Source organism: Drosophila bipectinata, chromosome 4, assembly GCF_030179905.1.
Source record: "Drosophila bipectinata strain 14024-0381.07 chromosome 4, DbipHiC1v2, whole genome shotgun sequence".
In the NCBI taxonomy this organism is placed as follows: domain Eukaryota; kingdom Metazoa; phylum Arthropoda; class Insecta; order Diptera; family Drosophilidae; genus Drosophila; species Drosophila bipectinata.
Window position 1 is genome coordinate 10364052 of NC_091740.1, and position 20973 is coordinate 10385024.

General features: G+C 37.4%; 1 protein-coding gene across 9 annotated transcripts in view; it reads right to left on the minus strand.

Annotated features, from left to right (window-relative positions):
* Positions 1-20973, minus strand: part of Cadps (calcium-dependent secretion activator 1) — a 404419-nt gene that overhangs the window by 182118 nt on the left and 201328 nt on the right. For 8 of the 9 annotated variants that reach the window (XM_070282298.1, XM_070282296.1, XM_043213400.2 and 5 more), the window contains 4 exons: positions 12162-12337; positions 11874-12105; positions 11566-11816; positions 11471-11485 (listed from right to left, as the gene is read on the minus strand). In XM_070282298.1, coding sequence (XP_070138399.1) covers positions 11471-11485; positions 11566-11816; positions 11874-12105; positions 12162-12337 — 674 coding nt within the window. The remainder of the gene's footprint in view (positions 1-11470; positions 11486-11565; positions 11817-11873; positions 12106-12161; positions 12338-20973) is intronic. The other variant, XM_043213399.2, reaches the window with a different exon arrangement.

Below are 20973 nucleotides of genomic sequence, written 5' to 3' on the forward strand. Positions count from 1 at the left end.
GTAAACTGGGCTATTGAGGAGAGCCACTCCGCAAGGAGGTGTGTTCTCCCCCCTTCTTTGGAACGTGGCGGCTAACAACGTTCTGCGATCCTTAGAGAGTAGTAGATACAAAATTACTGCTAAAGCAAAAAAAAAAATTTCTTTCAACTACCGAACTAAGCGGACGTGCTTTGCCCAAGCTCCGGGAAAACTTCAACATAAAACAGTTAACCAAACAAAAAAAATGTGCTATTATGTGCTAAAACAAACCAAGTGCATTGTTTCAAATAAGTGCCACGCAATGAGCTCATTGAAAAACGGCTTCTACTCTTACTTTTCAACCCTCGATACCGATAAGGAAAAATCGGCGATTAAGAGCTACCCGGCTCTACTGACCGCTGAAACCCAAAAGACACGGTCTTGCTCAGCCGCTCTACTCACTCCGACTCTTGCGTCATGGAGTTCGCAGTCTAAAACCCCCCTACCAATATCGGAAACAGATTTCGCACCAAAAACAAGCAGTCCTACAATTTCTGCAACCACAGCGACAACCACTGCAATTCAAAGTATAGCGACGTCATCGACTACAGCGAGTACAAAAACAACAACTTCGGTAAGTGCCAAAGCGGCTACGGCCACACAGACTGGAATGGATCGCTACTTCCAAATTAAGCGCAAGCTTAGCCCGCAGAGTTATCCGGCAGACAATAAAACAAAAATTAACCGCGTCCAGAAGATCGACGAAGAACCAGGCAGATGACCTAGTAACAGATTTGTCCTACTGACGGAGGTTGAGGAAAACCAACCAGCCCAAGACACCGCCAAAAAAACCCAAACCCCCTCCAATCTATATTAGGAAGAATAGCTCAAGTGCCCTGATCAACCGAATTGCGGTGTTGACGTGACAACTTTCATGTTGTCCCGCTTATCAAAGGGAACATCCATGAAACAAAGAAGCAAAACAAGACTGAAGAGCACTTCCGAATCGTGTCTAAATATCTGGAAAAAAATATTTCGGACTAATATTTGGGCGTTCATTACTAATATTCGCTTACTTATATAAGTCTCTCCGAGCTGTACTCTCTGGACGTAACCCGTTACATCATAGTTACTGTGGAGTTTGTTGTTCTGATCGTCCGATCTGATCGTTCATTCTCGGCTACAGAGTGCTTCAGAGAGCCTAAATTCTTTACACGCTACTACAGTGGTCTGCAATCCGTCAAAAAAGAAGTGAAAAACAAGAAAGGAAAGCTAGCTTCGGGCGGAGCCGAAGTTGATATACCCTTGCAGTTAAAACCGGATATATATCGCAAACATCGGATTTAGTTGGCCGATCCTTATGAAATTTGGCAGGTTGGATGAACTGACCAAAAATAGAATCTGTATTAAATTCCAGCATTCTATCTTCAAAAACACGAAAGTTGGGTCATTTCCGATCGTTCAGTTATATGGCAGCTATAGGATATAGTCGGCCGATCCTTATGAAATTTGGCACGTCGTATTGTTTTGCCAAAAATAGCTCTCATGTTAAATTAGAACTTTCTAACTCTAAAAACACCAAAGTTATACCATTTCCGATCAATCAGTTATAGGCTATAGGATATAGTCGACCGATCCCGGTCGTTCCGACTTATATACTGCGTGCAAAAGAAAGAATGGTGTGTGCAAAGTTTCAAGTCGATAGCTTTAAAACTGAGAGACTAGTTCGCGTAGAAACGGGCAGACAGACAGACGGACAGACGGACATGGTCATATCAACTCAGGAGGTGATCCTGATCAAGAATATATATACTTTATAAGGTCGGAGATGTCTCCTTCACTGCGTTGCACACTTTTGGACAAAATTATAATACCCTCTGCAAGGGTATAATGAGTCTTACTTGCATAGCAAAAAAATGTGAATTTGGTGGAACCATCACGGGTGACTCAAATATTAAATGTGCTGGAGGAGGACACAATGGACGGATAAGTGACCTTATCAACAAGAAAATTGGCCTGACATGGTCTTGCATCGCTTGTAGAGAAATTGAGTCAGAGATGCGGACTTTTATGAAACAGACTCTCGTGTAGATGGTTTCCTAGATGTCCGCAAGCAATTCTCGGCCCTTAATGAGCAATTCCTCGCTCTTGAAACTTAATTCCTTGGGCTAAAGTTGTTAAGCGAATGCCCCAGACGAAAAAATCCGAACAACAACCTGCTGACTGCTAAATTACTGAATACCCCTACATCCCATGCTGTACAAGTCGATGAATTTTCAACACCAAACATTTTACCGTCGCCTACTTGTCTACATACTTATGCTGTTCCAGTACCAAGGGACTTGATGAGCCTTCCTTCAGGGCACTCTAATATTTATCCCTTGCAAGAACTGATCAGCGTACCAAGTACAATCTCGAGCCACCTCTCATCTTGGAGCCTCCATCGTTGGACAACCCCCATCGATGGACAACCTACCCTCTGCTCCAGCTGTGATGTCTTCAAGGCCTCTGGTTGGTGTGGCGCCTGAAGTTAGATCTTCTGGACTTACGCTGAGGGCGGTTGCTCCCCGTAAGGCCATTTTTGTCTCTCGGCTTATGCCGGATGCTACTGTTGATGATGTCAGGAGTCACCTGTTAAACCATCTTAAGGTAGCTCCTAATGAAATAGCTGTTTTTAAGTTTAACTTTAAGCATAAGCGTTCTATTTCTTCTTTTAAAATAGTTCTACCTGATTACCTCTTATCTATCGAACCGCACGCAGCGTGTTTTGTTTAAAAACAGTTCATCACAGATTATAAATGTTTCATCTGGTGTCCCACAAGGTAGTCACTTAGGACCTCTTCTGTTTGTTCTTTTTGTCAACGATTTACCTAGTGTTGTAAACTATGCTACTACATTTATGTATGCTGATGATGTCAAGTTATGTCTTTCTTTTTCAGACCATTTCCTTCATAGGCACCTGCAACTAGACCTTAACGAAGTCTTCTTGTGGTGCTCAAACAATCTCCTTTTGCTTAACTGCTCTAAGTGTAAGGTTATGACGTTCAATCGCAGTGTGCCTCACATCGTTTCGTACTCTCTTGGGAATAACGTCTTAGATCGTGTTTTCCTAATTAACGATCTTGGAGTAATTTTTGACAATAAGTTGTCCTTCAACGACCACATATCACTAATAGTTAATAAAGCCAGAGGTGTGCTAGCTTTTATCAAACGTTGGTCTAAAGAATTTGATGATCCTTTCACAACTAAAACTCTATACGTATCGTTGGTTCGTCCTATCTTGGAATACTGTTCTAGCGTTTGGAGTCCGCAATACTTTGTTCACCAAAGGAGGATTGAATCAGTCCAAAAGCAGTTTCTGCTATTTGCGTTAAAAAGCTTAAGGATGTAGTCTCATGTTCCGGCCTACTTTTTAGAGGTTATTTCAAGAAATTTTTTTTGTAATAAAAAATAATGCGATCGTTTCAATTTTCACATATGTTTTTATAGGCATTATAAACTATTTGAAAATATTTTGTTTATTTTATTGTTGTGCAGTTTAATACACTTTATAGCATGCCAAAGTATGCATATAAAAAAAAAAGGTAGGTCCCTGGCGCAGGTGATTTCGACTGCTAGAGTCATCCGAAACAAAAAATTAGAATAGATTATTGTTTTGTAAGCTTATGGCTCTGTCCCGTACTAGAATGAAATAATTTCATCAATAAACAACAAAATGGCGAACACACAAAAAAAAAATTTTTTTTAATTTAAAAAATTTGTCTTAAATTAATGATAAAAAAAAAACTAATCATTAAAAATAAATGATTCTAGTACGGGACAGAGGTGTTACTTTTTATAACAACATATCCAAATTTCAGCTAGATCGGTACCATAGAATTTTGTGAATCACCTGCGCCGCACACAAAAATGTCGTTCCGAGAAAAACGCGTTTAAAGTTTAGACGCTACCGAGAAATTCATACTTTTCGGTGTAGGCGCGCTCTCGATTATGGGCTGTATCTCTGTCATTATTTGATATTTTTATTTGAAACTTTAACAGTACATTCGTAATAAACAATACTATCGAAATATGTGAAAAAAAAAAATCGATTTTTTCAACCTTACACATGAGACTACATCCTTAAACTGGGATACTGCCACTTCCCTCCCGTCGTATAATTGCCGGTTAAAACTATTAAACCTACCTCCTTTAAAAGAGCGCCGTACTTGTGCTGGGGTTATGCTACTTCATGTGCTTATTCTTGGACAGGTTGACTCACAAGTACTTCTTAAAAAATTAATGTTTTATGTGCCTAATAGAGTAACTAGATCCTTCCGACCCCTTTGGTTACCGATTTCTAGGTCTAATTTTGCGGAACACGACCCATTCCGCGTTATTTGTAAAAACTATAACTCATTGTCCCATTTATTGTCCCCTGAACTATCCCTAGATGTAATTAAATCCAAAATATCTTTTAACTTAATTTATCTTTACTCTTTTCCTTATCCTTTCTCTTAGTTATAATAATATAGAAATAACAGATAATTGTTAATAATGAATAAATAAATAAAATAAAAAATCTTTAGCTCCGAAATTTTTCCAAGTACACCACTTTTAGACGGGATCGACCTCAGCGAAGGGGGGGTGGAGTCCTCATTTCGGTAGACTCTACTCTTGCGATAACTCACCATCTTTATCACTTATCACTCACCATGACTTCACCGTGGCCATGTTTGACATGTCCCTAGGTCAGATTAACCATGTTAGAAATTCGTTAGGCCGGCTTTTAGACTTATGCTTTGTATCTGATCCTGATGGTACCGCTCTCTCCAGAGCTTTTCCCCTTTCAACCCCAGAGGATCCTTATCACCCCACGCTGGAGGTCTCTATCGAAACTATTCCTGGTATCGATCAGATGTCTCTATGCGTGGCAAATAAGATTCGCTGCTTCCGTAAAGCTGATTTTTAGAAAATTAACAGCTTTATTGATACATAAGCTTTTATGGCATGCACTGATCTTAACGTCACTATAGAAAAATTTTACTTTACTTTAAATAAATTTATTGACTTCTGTGTGCCATGGAAATAACCGTCCTCTTCAACAAATCCTCCTTGGTATACAAGGTGCCTCACTAACCTAAAAAATATTAAAAATAGGCTCTTACTAAAATACAAAAAAACCTGTAGTAGTGTTGATTTTTCAAGATACCTACTAGCTCGGTCGAATTTTACCGTGCATAACGCGGAATGTTATAGGAATTATATTGACCGCTGCCGGATACAATTTACTCAGGATCCAAAGCAGTTTTATAATTTTGTAAACACTAAGCGTAAACACGTATCTTTTTCACCCCTGCTTACGTTTGAAAATTCCTCTGCGACCTCTGATCAGGCCATTGCCGATCTATTCGCAGAATTTTTTCAAACAACTTATTCTTTGCCTAATTTGACAGATCCGCCTTACGCATATAACATTCAAGCAGCAAATCTTATTTTCTGTCCGTTTTTTTTCTGAGAATAACTTATTATCTGGTCTTTTAAGGGTAAAACCCATTTATTCGCCAGGCCCCGACTAAAATACTTTATTACAGGCTGTGTGCTAAAATACTGCGCCAGGGCTTCTAAGACTTTTCAACTTATCTTTGGAAACCTCGATTTTTCCCCTTAAGTGGAAGGAATCATTCATAATTCCCCTACATAAAAGAGGGAAAAAGTCTGAGGCTGAGGCATCTCTAAGTTGTCGGCAATTCCAAAGTTATTTGAAAAATTAATTACCCCTTACTTGCAAACACCTATGCTCTTCGATCATCTCTCCCTGTCAGCATGGCTTTATTAAGCGTCGCTCCACCACCACAAATTTACTGGAGTTGACATCCTTTGTCATAGATGGCTTTTGTAAGGGATATCAAACCGATGTAATTTACACATACTTCAGCAAAGCATTTGATTTAGTTAATCACTCACTCTTGTTGAGTAAACTGAATTTGCTGGGTTTTCCTTTAGACCTCTTAAGTGGATCTCCAGCTATTTAGATGGAAGGACACAAAGAGTCTTATTTAAAAACATACAGTCCCGTCTGGTCCGTGCTAGATCTGGCGTCCCTCAAGGAAGTCATCTTGCCCCGCTATTATTCACGCTTTTTATAAATGACTTGCCCCCTGCTTTAACGAACTCTCTAGTTCTTATGTATGCAGATGATATAAAGCTTTGTCTTCAGTACAAATCCATCTCTGCCCAATGCAGTCTTCAGTCTGACCTTAATAATTTTCAAGAATGGTGTTTAGCTAATGATCTAATACTTAATGGATCAAAATGCAAACATATGTCTTTTTATCGTTCTTGCCCTCTGCAAGCTACTTATTCTCTTAATGGGATTGCCTTAGAAAAATTAACCCAGGTTAATGATCTCGGCATCCTATAAGACATCAAACTTAAAATTGCCGACCATATTTCCTTAATGGTTAATAAGGCTAAAGGAGTCCTTGGTTTTATGAAAAGGTGGTCAAAAGAATTTAATGACCCCTATATAACCAAAACACTATTCATTTCTTTGGTCCGTCCTATACTGGAGTACGGTTTATGTGTCTGGAGTCCCCAATATGGAGTACATCAGGACCGCATTGAATCCGTACAAAAGAACTTTTTAATATTTGCACTTAGAGGTATATACTGGGATGCAAATCTTCAGCTTCCATCCTACAGTATCAGACTTTTACTTATAAACTTACCTAGCTTAACAAATCGTAGGACAATGCTCGGTGTAGTTTTTCTGCATAACCTTATTAACGGGGATGTAGATAGCCAGCATTTACTAACACGCTTAAATTTTAACATTCCTAATAGAAGGACTCGAAACTTTAGTCCTCTGTTCCTTAGGCGTTGGAGTTCGACATATCGACATATGCACTGCATGACCCTTTTAGGGTATTATGTTCGAACTACAATGGTCTCTACTCTATTACATCTCTTTCCTGTCCCTCTAATTTAAAATATAGAATTTTAAATTTCCTTACTAACTCCTCGTAGCTTAATAATTAACCAATAACTTGATATATTCTAACAAATCGTTTCTTAAGCGCCCCTCGGTCGTCTGGGCCTCTAAGCTTTATGATGAATACAGGAATGCTAGCTGATGCTCTTGTTGATGCACAAGCCATTTCCAAATTGTGAAAGACCGGTAACAAAAAAAAAAAAAAAAAAAAAAAAAAATGTGTTAAAATACCACATATTGAAGCTTGCAATTTTATCCTGGCACACTAAGAAGAAACCACGGAACCATCGAGCAAGTGAACAGGTTAACATCCGAAATACGCCCACCGAACAGCGAGAATATTGTAGCGCTATTTTCCTCGACGTATCTCAAGCTTTCGACCGAGTTTCGCTTATTGGACTTAGCACAAAATTAAAACGTATTTGCCAATATACACCCACAAGCTACTGGCACTGGCACTACAAGCGAAGCGCACTCGGGCCGTATTTATATGTTTTGTAGACTGCGGATATTCCTACGAACGCACAACTAACAACGCCAACATTCGACGACATCATCTCATAGTAGTGAAAAGGTGGCTGTCGACTGGCGCATTAAAACAAATAAACAAAAGTGTAAACATATAACGTTTACTCTTAATAGACTAACATGCCCTCCGCTTTCATTAAACGTTTTGCAGATCCCCCTTGTATACCCGTCGATCATCCCACCTTAAATTATAAGGTCTCATTCCATCGAAGGAGGAATGGGCTTAACAAATCCCGGGACCATCGATTTCCCTTCATATATACATGGATAGATCAAAGTTGATTGGCCAGGTGGAATTGGAATCTGAATATGAATAAATGAATATTTAAATGAATGAAGTAATAGCTATCATAGATCCCCGCCACTTGCTGCCACACAGAAAATTATTTGCATTTTCTTAGATAGCTTAGCGGCACTCAGGGCTCTTGACGGATTTTCATCCAACTAGTTTCATAATAATGACAAACAATGTGTTTCATGTGTCCAAACAACCTAAACCATTGTTATGGTCCGATTTAAAAAATATATCGGACTAGTTTTACTATTATTAGTCCCAACTCTTTGATCAAAAGGGTTGAGGGGACGGACGAGTTTCCCCGACTGAATAATGCACAGTACTCATACACATATTTTCCACCTCACATTTACTACCTTTTAAATTTTAAAGATTAAATTCTCAACTAATACAACAAAATAAAATTTTTGTTTTATACTCGGTGCTTGGACAAATAATAGCTTCAAAGGTTAAACGCAGTTAGCCTTTTTTAAAAATGTACACGTCCCTTTAAAATTTTAACTCAATTCGAAATGTGCAAGCTATACATTAGTTTGTATGCTCAAGTCAAAGGGCATCAAAGGGAGCCGGATAACTTTGAACGCGTTTTCCCAAAGTCGGTGATTTCAATTTTTCGAAAATGAAAAAGCCGAATGGTCTGAAATTTTTATGGAATTTTCTCAATGGAAAATTTCTGGGAACGCAAGTTAAGCCGTTTTGTTCAAAATGATATTTTTTTTAAATACTTCGTTCATTACCTGCATTTATTAGGACCGCCGCCTACATCAAGAGTGGGCCATATTGCCATTTTACTTACTTTTTACATAAACTAAATTTTTTCATAAGAAAACTTAAAACTTTTAATAAATATAGTTCCATTAGGTTTAAAATTTAATTTTAAAAATAAGACAAACAAATTATGTAATTTTAAAATGTTAGAAACTTCGAAGAGAGCTGCATGAGAGAACTCATAAGCACCTGCAACAAGTTTTGTTTTTTCGAAAAGGGGCAAAAACCATTACTACAAATTGATTTAATAGTAAGTTGTTAAAAACAATATATTTATACCTTTTAGGCTTTTGGAGGCACTTAAAAGAAAACCTTAACAGAACACATGTACTTTGTTAGAACAGCCTAGGACGACACGTTTGCAACACATTGGACAATACAACAGTAACATATGGAGCTATAGAAAAACGTTTAAAATTATAAATTTAAATACCTTGATCTTTATTTTCTCAAAAGACACTTTAAGCTTTTAATGTTCGCTTTAATTGACTCACTAGCTGCAAGATGTGAACCGAAAAAATCCGAAAAAATATTTCCTAAACTTTTTTTTATGTCTTTTCAGTATAAAAGATACCAAAAAAATAAGCATTTAAAAATATCATTTATGCCAAAAATTTGGGATTTGGACAATAGTGCAGTGGTGGGAAAAACGCACACATGTTTAAAATTTGAGTGTGTGCGTAAGCAGCAAAAAAACAAAGAAAACAGAGCATTCACTGAGCGAAAACAACGTATTTTCTTATTTCATTTTTCGTTAATTGAAAAGATGGAATGGGCACTAAAATAGTGTTCATTTTATATTAAAGAAAGATTTTCTAGCAATCGGCTTAAACAAAAGAAAAACTAATTTTTCTTAGTAAAACATTTTTTGTTTAAGTTTGGTCTTAAAAAAATATGAGAGTGCGCACACTGTCCGTGCGCCGGCAGCGCTGGGGCAGAAATTCTCACCCTACGCACGCGTGCTATAAAAAATGAGAGTTTGCCACTGTTTTAAACCAACTGTCAGGTCAGGCAGCAGCACGGCGTTTAATGTTTGTGTTTAAATAATATTTATGTAATGTTTAGTGTAATGCAATGCTTTATTTATTAGGCTTAAGTTTGTACAAAAGCTTTGTTGATCGCAAGCCGACTCTCTCTTGGCCGCTCGACTCAACGGGCTTTCTATAGAGAGTTTTAGCTCGGCAATGTCTAGGTCGGGCCGCCCTCTCCACTGTCGAGAGCTTTAGCTCGAGGTGACTTGTCTCTCTGTCTCTCTCTGTATTTACTTGAGTCCCTGCATGCACCATAAGCTGGTCTATCTGCGGATCATCCGGCATCATCTGCATGCAGGAATAAACATTTATAACGTTCAAAATTAATTAAATTCTGCGTTTTTTTTACGGCATTGAAAACCCTCAGAAAAAACGGCATTGAAAACCGGCATTGAACCAACAAAAGACAGCTATTTTTTTCTTTTTTGAGTCTTTTTTTGAAGACAGCCGTTCTTACAACGGCTACAGAAGTGCAATAAGAAAATATTTGTATATGATCTAAATAATAATTATCTTGAAAGAGTACAAGTTCCTTTTGTACGTAAAATGTAAAAATTCAGTCTTTGATGATCGCGCTCGTGTAACCTCTTACGAAAATCAGTAGGGAAGAGAACAAAAAGCCTATAACTCCTATAAAAATTGTCCCATTGGGTTTATATCAGAGGTCAGCACGGCCCTATCTCGGGGGCATAGGAAATTTCTCTGCCCGAACTCTGCCACACACACACAGTATACATGTGTGAAACGTCATGCTCACAGTCTACTTTTTGCTATTCGTCACTAACACTAATGCGGTAAAATCATATCAATGTATTGGGGTGCCGACCACTGGTTTATATATACCTATATATATATATTATATATTATATATTATATATTATATATTATATATTATATATTATATATTATATATTATATATTATATATTATATATTATATATTATATATTATATATTATATATTATATATTATATATTATATATTATATATTATATATTATATATTATATATTATATATATATATTAGCCATTGATATACCTTGACATTAAAACATTTTTGAAAAACAAATTTTTTTTTTTAAATAAAATCGCTACAACACCGATTTCAGTTTTGGGGGAGGGAATGGACCCAAAATTTGCCTGGATAAACTGGATCTGCGAGAATACAATACGAGCTGAAGTGTCCGAAATCCCCGGGTTCAAAATTTTAAAACGTTAGTGTAGGTAGGAACTGGTATATAAATGTTAAAGTTAAAACTCCTCTAAAAATCGCTCGATTTGGGTGAATTTTATTGTCCAGATAGATAGAATATACCTATAGAAATAGTAAGGCAATAAAACTTTTTCACAAACTTTTTTTCACAATTCCTGTACTAGCGCTACAGAAATCTGAAATTTGTGGGAGGGGGAAGGGGCGTGTCGAAATTGTAAAACAAACTTGAAAAGCGTGGGCATTATGGTAGCTATGGAGCTCCAGGTATAATAAAACCTTAGTTATGGCATTTACGATTAATCATTTATAGGACAGCTAAGGAAAGAAGGATGTATGGAAAGCTTCCACTTGATAGCTTTTGATGCATTTGGTAGACTAGGTTGCGTAGTTACAATACCTCTGCAAGAGTATACAAAAATTTATAGATATTCCTCCGTCTAATACTTCTTCGTATTCGTATTATAGTATGCTTTCTTAGAGAGTTTCGAGTTTTTTTTTTTTTAATTTATATTATTAAAAATTACAAAAATCAAAATAAAATTATGTATGTGTACATATAAACATCAATTGTGTTGATGTTAATTAGTGTTAACAAATTGACAAAAACAAAATATTTATTTTCAGCACTTTTCTATGTCGACAAGACTTTTTGATGGTAAATAAAAATTTTAAATCGTCTAATAGAAAAATTTGAGTCAACTTACAAAAATGACGGCGTACTAATAACACACATGTGAGCAAATTGGAGAGAGAAATAAAATTTAAAAAGTGGATAGTCAACATGCATATATAAGTTAACCTGTGATTATAACGTTTTAGCTTTTGAAGGCCATATTTGCTATCCATGTTTCCCTTTGATACCGGAAGTGATTCAAGGTTTGCCATTAAGAGATTGATCGAAGATTTTAATTCTTCGATATACAGAGACTCCATCTCCTTGAGTACAAATTTTGGCATCAGTTTTCTATTTTTTTCCATTTCTCCAACACGTTGCATTCTGCCATCTAGTTCTCGTCTAATTGCTGCTGCTTGTTCATCAGCAGAGTCCAACTAATATAACAATAATAAATAATCAAATTGGAATAGATTATTATCGTGATACATTACCATTAACGCGTTGTAAAGAATTTGATGTTCAAATTTTTTTACTGACAATATTTGTTGAAACATGTCATATAATTGCTCTTTTGAAAGAATTAGTTCACTGTTCAATGATTGCTGCATACGTGAGGGGCGTTTTGAGTCCTCTTCACCGCTACCTTTTAATATAATGTCGAATTTTGCCATCCAAGAAGTTAAAACAGTCTCTTTACTAAGACCATCAATCTCCGGTAAAGACCTTAAAAAATCGTCAAAATTTATAAATTTTTATATGTTATGAATTTTTTTAAATACCTGACTCGTTTTTCAATATTGTTTCGAAAAACTTCTCGAAAATCATGTTGGGATGAAGCTCCAGATTGAACCATTTTTGAAACCCGTTCCGATTTTAGAAACACATCATGATAGCTTTGTACTGCATTTTGGAATGCCTCATCAGCCATTATTTGCGTTTCACCTTTAAGAAATGCCTAAAAACATAGTATTTTCAATTTTTTCATTTAAATTCTTAAGGTATATAATATAATATATTGAAACAAAAATCAATTGGACCCGATCGATTTATTTTCGATTCTTATGATCTCTACCAGAACGTGTGAATTTTTTTATGGTAGCAAGCCTGAAAAGTTAGAAATATCAAAATTTTGTGCGCTGGCTTCGAAACGAAATCGCACGCACACATGCTTCCGTGTATGTGAATGTGTGAAACGCATACATACAAAGAACAATCCAAGCGCAGACCAATCTTCTTCGTCGCGCTCTTTTCAGAGACTGAGAAACAGAAAGCATTCAATGAGCGTAAGATGAACGATCGGTGAGCGTAAGAAAGAGTAAGATTTCGCTCTGGGGCCTGCTGGGGCCTGTCGCAAGCTGTATGGTTAGTGGTTACATCCATATGCACATATAGGCGCAACCATGTTTGTTTTTCAGAAGCGAAAACAGGTTGCTTGAATTCCAGCTTTGTATAATCACTTTTTCACATAGTTTTCACTGCGCTGTCCCGTTTTTTTATGTCCACATAATTTGATTTTACACTCTTTTTTTGAATTTTTCACTTGATTTGTTTACTTGATGTTGCTTTGGAATTCAGAGTGACCAAAAACAAAAAACTTAAAAACAAGAAAGGAAAACTAACTTCGGGCCGAGCCGATGTTGATATACCCTTGCAGCTGAAACCGGATATATATCGCAAACATCGGATATAGTTGGCCGATCTTTATGACAATATCATAATAAAACCAATTAAGGGGTTATATACCTTTTTTATTTTAAATAAATCGAAAATTTGTTTATTGCTTTATCTTAAAAAACAACTCCTTGAGAACATTTTCACAAATTTTCATAGAGATTCGAGCAGTAGAAAAAAAGTTACAGCGCTCCTAACCGTGCGCCTCGTCGCGGCATGGAACTGAACTTGAAACTTTAAACGCGAATATCTCGAAATGGTGTTTCTTGAAAAATGACTTTGCGGTGATATGGATTGGCAGAAAACTACTGAACCGATTTACTTCAAATGTTCGTAATGAAATTTTTCTGTGCGATCGACTTTTCACGCACAAACTTTTTTTTCGCCGAAATGAATTTTTTAGTGAAAATTCTAGAGACCAAAAAGCAAAAGCATTTATTTTTAGCATAAAACATATGCACAAATATAAAAATCTTAAAAACGATCGTTCAAGCACAAGAAATTACACTAACCTAATTAATTTTTTTTACTTTTATGGTTTAAGTTGACCTGTTCGTCCTGGGGAAGTATCTCCGCAAGGATCTATAAAAAAAAGGCCTCTAAGGGAAACAGACACCCCTTAAAAACTATTTAATGTTTTTCCACGAAATTTTGCACAAACATTGTTTATAAAGTGTATTATCAAAAAACTAAAACATCCGTGTAATTAAATAATTGCTACATACCTAAAAAAAATCCGAACTTTCCTCTTTTTCTCTGACAAAGAAGGTATATAATATCGCAATATATCCACTTCCCTCTCTTTCTTTCAAGCGAACGGTCGTGTTTTTTTGTGCGCACTGCTTTTTTGATAAATATTGGTAAACCGGTGTTTACATACTTTGTGAATTAAATCTTGTGAATCATAACAATCTTAAAGCCTAAACCGTATCGCTTCGCGAGTGCTTTGGTATATTTGGAATCGAATTAATAATTTGTCTAAATTCTATTCCAAGCATAGCTCAGCTCTGCTTCTTCCCCGGCTTATCTATATTTTCTGCATTTCTCTTGTGCACTCTTTCAAAGCTCCCGCTTCGGCTTCTTGTTTGGCACAGTGGTTCAAGGTATTGTGTTTTTTAACTTTTTAAATATTAATTTTTGTCTTATTAAATTAAAAAAAAAAAATAATAATAATAAACAAAATGGAATTTAAACTGGTCTGTGCCATTAAGTCTTGCAACAAGACGATTTCCACATCCCAGCCTAGTATCCATTGCTGGTTATGTGAAAACGTCGTGCACGCCAAGTGTGCCGGTTTCACTGCATCAGTTTCGGATGCCATTTCCCGTAGGTCTGGGATACATTATTGTTGCGAAAATTGTCGTGCTGTGCAAGGCGAAATGAGGTCGTTCATGAGACAGACCAAAAATGGATTTAAAGAGCTGATCACTGGTTTTCGTAAAATCAATGACCAGCTCTGTGCGCTTGACACTCAATTTAGTGGCCTTCAGCTGCTAAATGAGTCCCCTAAGCGTAAGAAATCCGCTGTTTCTGATCCGCCTCAGCCTGCTCAGCCGACATTAATGCAGCCGCTTATAACTCTGGCCACCCCAAGGGCCTTAACTGAGAAAAATTCGTCAGAATTTCTCAGGGATAATGAGCAATTGTCCGATATGTCCGCCATGGCATCCCTTCAAGTGATGCCACAGGTCCTAGGGAACGAAACCCCCATTAGGGTCACCCAAAAGGGTATTCCACAGTCCGGACCACCGGCACCGACTGATGCTGCAGTTCTTGTACCTGCGACACCAAAACCCTTACAGGTGATTCCTCCATCGAAACATATATTTGTTTCTCGGCTTGCCCCTGATACTTCAGAGATTGATATCTCGGCTTATATCAAAGCCAAAACTAAAGCCGATATAAAGGTGGAGGACATACAAAAATTTAAATACAATTATACAAGGCGCACGTCTTCTTTCAAGATTCGTGTGCCCGCGCTGATGTTCAAGACGATTTGTTCTCCCAGTTTTTGGCCAGAGAATCTTTTCGTCCAAGAACATCAGCCTAGTTCCGTTAAAAAAAAAGTTAATAAACCAGTGGGAGTGAGACTTCCCAATATCGGAACCACTGACCAACCCTCCACCTCTTCTTTGGCCTCTAACCCAAAAAACTAATTTCCTCACTAACTCTTACCTATCAGAATACTAGGGGGCTACGTAGCAAACTCCCCAAGCTATATTCTGATAGTTCTTTCTTTGCATCCCATATAATAGCATTTACAGAAACTTGGTTAAATCCGGAGATCTTTAGCTCCGAAGTTTTTCCAAGTAAGTACACCACTTTTAGACGGGATCGATCTCAGCGAAGAGGAGGTGGAGTCCTCATTTCGGTAGACTCTACTTTTGCTTCTGAAGAGGTGAAATCCCAAGAGTTTGGTGACATAGAATTTATTTGCGTTAAAATCACTATGTCCGTGAAAGCTTTATACATTACATGTTCATATATACCTCCTATGTCTGAACCGCCCACATATTGGCAGCATTTGTCCGCTATTCGATACGTCTCTAATCTTATGACGGATCGTGACCAACTCGTAGCGGTGGGCGACTTTAATATCCCAGAATTAAAATGGTCCAACGTCGATAACTCACCATCTTTGTCACTTATAACTTACCATGACTTCACCGCGGGCATGTTTGACATGTCCCTAGGTCAGATCAATCATGTTAGAAATTCGCTAGGTCGGCTCTTAGACTTATGTTTTGTATCTGATCCGGATGGTACCGCTCTCTCCAGAGCTTTTCCCCTTTCAGCCCCAGAGGATCCATATCACCCCACGCTGGAGGTCTCAATCGAAACCACTCCTGGTATCGATCAGATGTCTCCGAGCGTGGTAAATAAGATTCGCTGTTTCCGTAAAGCTGGTTTTCAGAAACTTAATAGCCTTATCGATACATTTGACTGGTCTGATATTCTGGCGTGCACTGATCTTAATGTCACTTTAGAAAAATTTTATTTTACTTTAAATACATTTTTTGACTCATGTGTGCCTTGGAAACATCCGTCCGCTTCAACAAATCCTCCTTGGTATACAAGGTCCCTCACTAGCCTAAAAAATAAAAAAAATAAGCTTTTACTTAAATATAAAAAAACTTGCAGTAGTGTTGATTTCTCAAGATACCTACTAGCTCGGTCGAATTTTACCGTGCATAACGCTGAATGTTATAGGAATTATATTGACCGCTGCCGGATTCAATTTACTCAGGATCCAAAGCAGTTTTATAATTTTGTAAACACTAAGCGTAAACACGTATCTTTTTCACCTCTGCTTATGTTTGAAAATTCCTCTGCGACTTCGGATCAGGCCATTGCCGATCTATTCGCAGAATTTTTTTAAACAACTTATTCTCCTCCTAAATTGACTGATCAGCCTTATGCATATAACATTCAAGCAGCAATTCTTATTTTCTGTCCGTCTTTTTCTGAGAACAACTTATTATCTGGTCTTTTAAGGGTAAAACCCATTTATTCGCCAGGCCCCGACGGAGTACCAGGCTGTGTGCTAAAATACTGCGCCAGGGCTCTGTGCAAACCTCTTCTAAGACTTTTCAACTTATCTTTGGAAACCTCGATTTTTCCCCTTAAGTGGAAGGAATCATTTATAATTCCCCTACATAAAAAGGGGAAAAAGTCCGAGGCTGCCAACTACAGAGGCATCTCTAAGTTGTCGGCAATTCCAAAGTTATTTGAAAAATTAATTACCCCTCATTTGCAACACCTTTGCTCTTCGATCATCACTCCTTGTCAGCATGGCTTTATTAAGCGTCGCTCCACCACCACAAACTTATTGGAGTTGACATCCTTTGTCATAGACGGCTTTTGTAAGGGATATCAAACCGATGTAATTTACACAGACTTCAGCAAAGCATTTGATTCAGTTAATCACTCACTTTTGTTGAGTAAACTGAATATGCTGGGTTTTCCTAAAGACCTCTTAACGTGGATCTCCAGCTACCTAGATGGAAGGACACAAAGAGTCTTATTTAAAAACATACAGTCCCGTCTGGTCCGTGCTACATCCGGCGTCCCTCAAGGAAGTCATCTTGGCCCGTTATTATTTACGCTTTTTATAAACGACTTGCCCCCTGCTTTAACGAACTCTCTAGTTCTTATGTATGCAGATGATGTAAAGCTTTGTCTTCAGTATAAATCCATCTCTGCCCAATGCAGTCTTCAGTCTGACCTTGATAACTTTCAAAAATGGTGTTTGGCTAATGATCTAATACTTAATGGATCAAAATGCAAGCATATGTCTTTTTATCGTTCTTGCCCTCTGCAAGCTACGTATTCCATTAATGGGATTGGCTTAGAAAAATTAACCCAGGTTAATGATCTCGGCATCCTATTAGACATAAAACTTAAATTTGCCGACCATATTTCCTTAATGGTTAATAAGGCTAAAGGAGTCCTTGGTTTTATTAAAAGGTGGTCAAAAGAATTTAATGACCCCTATATAACCAAAACTTTATTCATTTCTTTGGTCCGTCCGATACTAGAGTACGGTTCATGTGTCTGGAGTCCCCAATATGGAGTACATAAGGACCGCATAGAATCCGTACAAAAGAACTTTTTAATATTTGCACTTAGAGGTCTATACTGGGATGCAAATCTTCAGCTTCCATCCTACAGTAGCAGACTTTTACTTATTAACTTACCTAGCTTAACAAATCGTAGGACAATGCTCGGTGTAGTTTTTCTGCATAACCTTATCAACGGGGATGTAGATAGCCAGAATTTACTAACACGCTTAAATTTCAACATTCCTAATAGAAGGACTCGAAACTTTAGTCCTCTGTTCCTTAGCCGTTGTAGTTCGACATATGCACTGCATGACCCTTTTAGGGTATTATGTTCGAACTACAATGGTCTCTACTCTATTACATCTCTTTCCTGTCCCTCTAATTTAAAATATAGAATTTTAAATTTCCTTACTAACTCCTCCTAGCTTAATAATTAACAAATAACTTAATATACTCTAACAAATCGTTTCTTGAGCGCCCCTCGGTCGTCTGGGCCTCTAAGCTTTATGATGAATAAGGAATGCTAGCTGATGCTCTTATTGATGCACAAGCCATTTCCAAATTCTGAAAGACCGCGAAAAAAAAAAAAAAAAAAAAAAAAATAATAACCCCTTAATTACAATAATAAATCTAAAAATAAGTCTTAAGCTTCCTTCTTAAATAATACTTAAGTTGGTATTTCTATCAATTACCATTTCCGATCGTTCAGTTATATGGCAGCTATAAGATATAGTCCTTTTTTTTATTTGCGGTCTTTCAGAATGTTTGAAATGGCTTCTGCGACAATCAGCTAGCATTCCTGTATTCATCATAAAGCTTAGAGGCCCACACGACCGAGGTGCGCTCGAGAAACGAATAATTAGTATATTTTAAATGAGTTTTAGTAACGAAATTTAAAATTGTATACATTAAATTTGAAGGACAGGAGAGAGCTGTTATAGAGTGGAGACCATTGTAGTACGAACATAAAACCCTAAAAGGGTCGTACTGTGCATATGTCGAACTACAATAGCTAAGCAATAGAAGGCTAATGTTTCTAGTCCGTCTATTAGGAATGTTAAAATTTAAGCGTTTTAGTAAATGCTGGCTATCTACATCACATTAATTAGGTTATGCAGAAAAACTACACCGAGCATTGTCCTACGATTTGTTAAGCTAGAAGTAAGAGTCTACTATTATAAGAAGGAAGGTGAAGATTTGCATCCCAGTTTAGACCTCAAAGAGAAAAAGTTAAGAAATTCTTTTGTACGGATTCTATGCGGTCCTGATGTACTTCATAATGGGGACTTCAGACACATAAACCGTACTTAAGTTTCGGACGTGCCAAAGAAATGAATAATGTTTTGGTTATATATGGGTCATTAAATTCATTTGACCACCTTTTGATAAAACCAAGGACTCCTTTAGCCTTATTAACCATTGTGGAAATATTGTCGGAATATTTAAGTTTAATGTCTAATAGGATGCCGAGATCATTAACCTGAGTTAATTTCTCTAAGGAAATCCCATTAATAGAATACGTAGCTTGCAGAGGGCAAGAACGATAAAAAGACATATGTTTGCATTTTGATCCATTAAGTATTAGATCATTAGCTAAACACCATTCTTGAAAATTATTAAGGTCAGACTGAAGACTGCATTGGGCAGAGATGGATTTGTACTGAAGACAAAGCTTTATATCATCTGCATACATAAGAACTAGAGAGTTCGTTAAAGCAGGGGGCAAGTCATTTATAAAAAGCGTGAATAATAGCGGGGCAAGATGACTTCCTTGAGGGACGCCAGATCTAGCACGGACCAGACGGGACTGTATGTTTTTAAATAAGACTCTTTGTGTCCTTCCATCTAAATAGCTGGAGATCCACTTAAGAGGTCTAAAGGAAAACCCAGCAAATTCAGTTTACTCAACAAGAGTGAGTGATTAACTGAATCAAATGCTTTGCTGAAGTATGTGTAAATTACATCGGTTTGATATCCCTTACAAAAGCCATCTATGACAAAGGATGTCAACTCCAGTAAATTTGTGGTGGTGGAGCGACGCTTAATAAAGCCATGCTGACAGGGAGAGATGATCGAAGAGCATAGGTGTTTGCAAGTAAGGGGTAATTAATTTTTCAAATAACTTTGGAATTGCCGACAACTTAGAGATGCCTCAGCCTCAGACTTTTTCCCTCTTTTATGTAGGGGAATCATGAATGATTCCTTCCACTTAAGGGGAAAAATCGAGGTTTCCAAAGATAAGTTGAAAAGTCTTAGAAGCCCTGGCGCAGTATTTTAGCACACAGCCTGTAATAAAGTATTTTAGTCGGGGCCTGGCGAATAAATGGGTTTTACCCTTAAAAGACCAGATAATAAGTTATTCTCAGAAAAAAAAACGGACAGAAAATAAGATTTGCTGCTTGAATGTTATATGCGTAAGGCGGATCTGTCAAATTAGGCAAAGAATAAGTTGTTTGAAAAAATTCTGCGAATAGATCGGCAATGGCCTGATCAGAGGTCGCAGAGGAATTTTCAAACGTAAGCAGGGGTGAAAAAGATACGTGTTTACGCTTAGTGTTTACAAAATTATAAAACTGCTTTGGATCCTGAGTAAATTGTATCCGGCAGCGGTCAATATAATTCCTATAACATTCCGCGTTATGCACGGTAAAATTCGACCGAGCTAGTAGGTATCTTGAAAAATCAACACTACTACAGGTTTTTTTGTATTTTAGTAAGAGCCTATTTTTAATATTTTTTAGGTTAGTGAGGCACCTTGTATACCAAGGAGGATTTGTTGAAGAGGACGGTTATTTCCATGGCACACAGAAGTCAATAAATTTATTTAAAGTAAAGTAAAATTTTTCTATAGTGACGTTAAGATCAGTGCATGCCATAAGTGCTTATGTATCAATAAAGCTGTTAATTTTCTAAAAATCAGCTTTACGGAAGCAGCGAATCTTATTTGCCACGCATAGAGACATCTGATCGATACCAGGAATAGTTTCGATAGAGACCTCCAGCGTGGGGTGATAAGGATCCTCTGGGGTTGAAAGGGGAAAAGCTCTGGAGAGAGCGGTACCATCAGGATCAGATACAAAGCATAAGTCTAAAAGCCGGCCTAACGAATTTCTAACATGGTTAATCTGACCTAGGGACATGTCAAACATGCCCGCGGTGAAGTCATGGTGAGTGATAAGTGATAAAGATGGTGAGTTAACGACGGTGGACCACTTTAATTCTGGGATATTGAAGTCGCCCACAGCGACGAGCTGGTTACGATCAGTCATAAGATTAAAAACGTACCTAATAGCGGACAAATGCTGCCAATATGTGGGCGGTTCGGACGAAGGCGGTATATACGAACATGTAATGTATA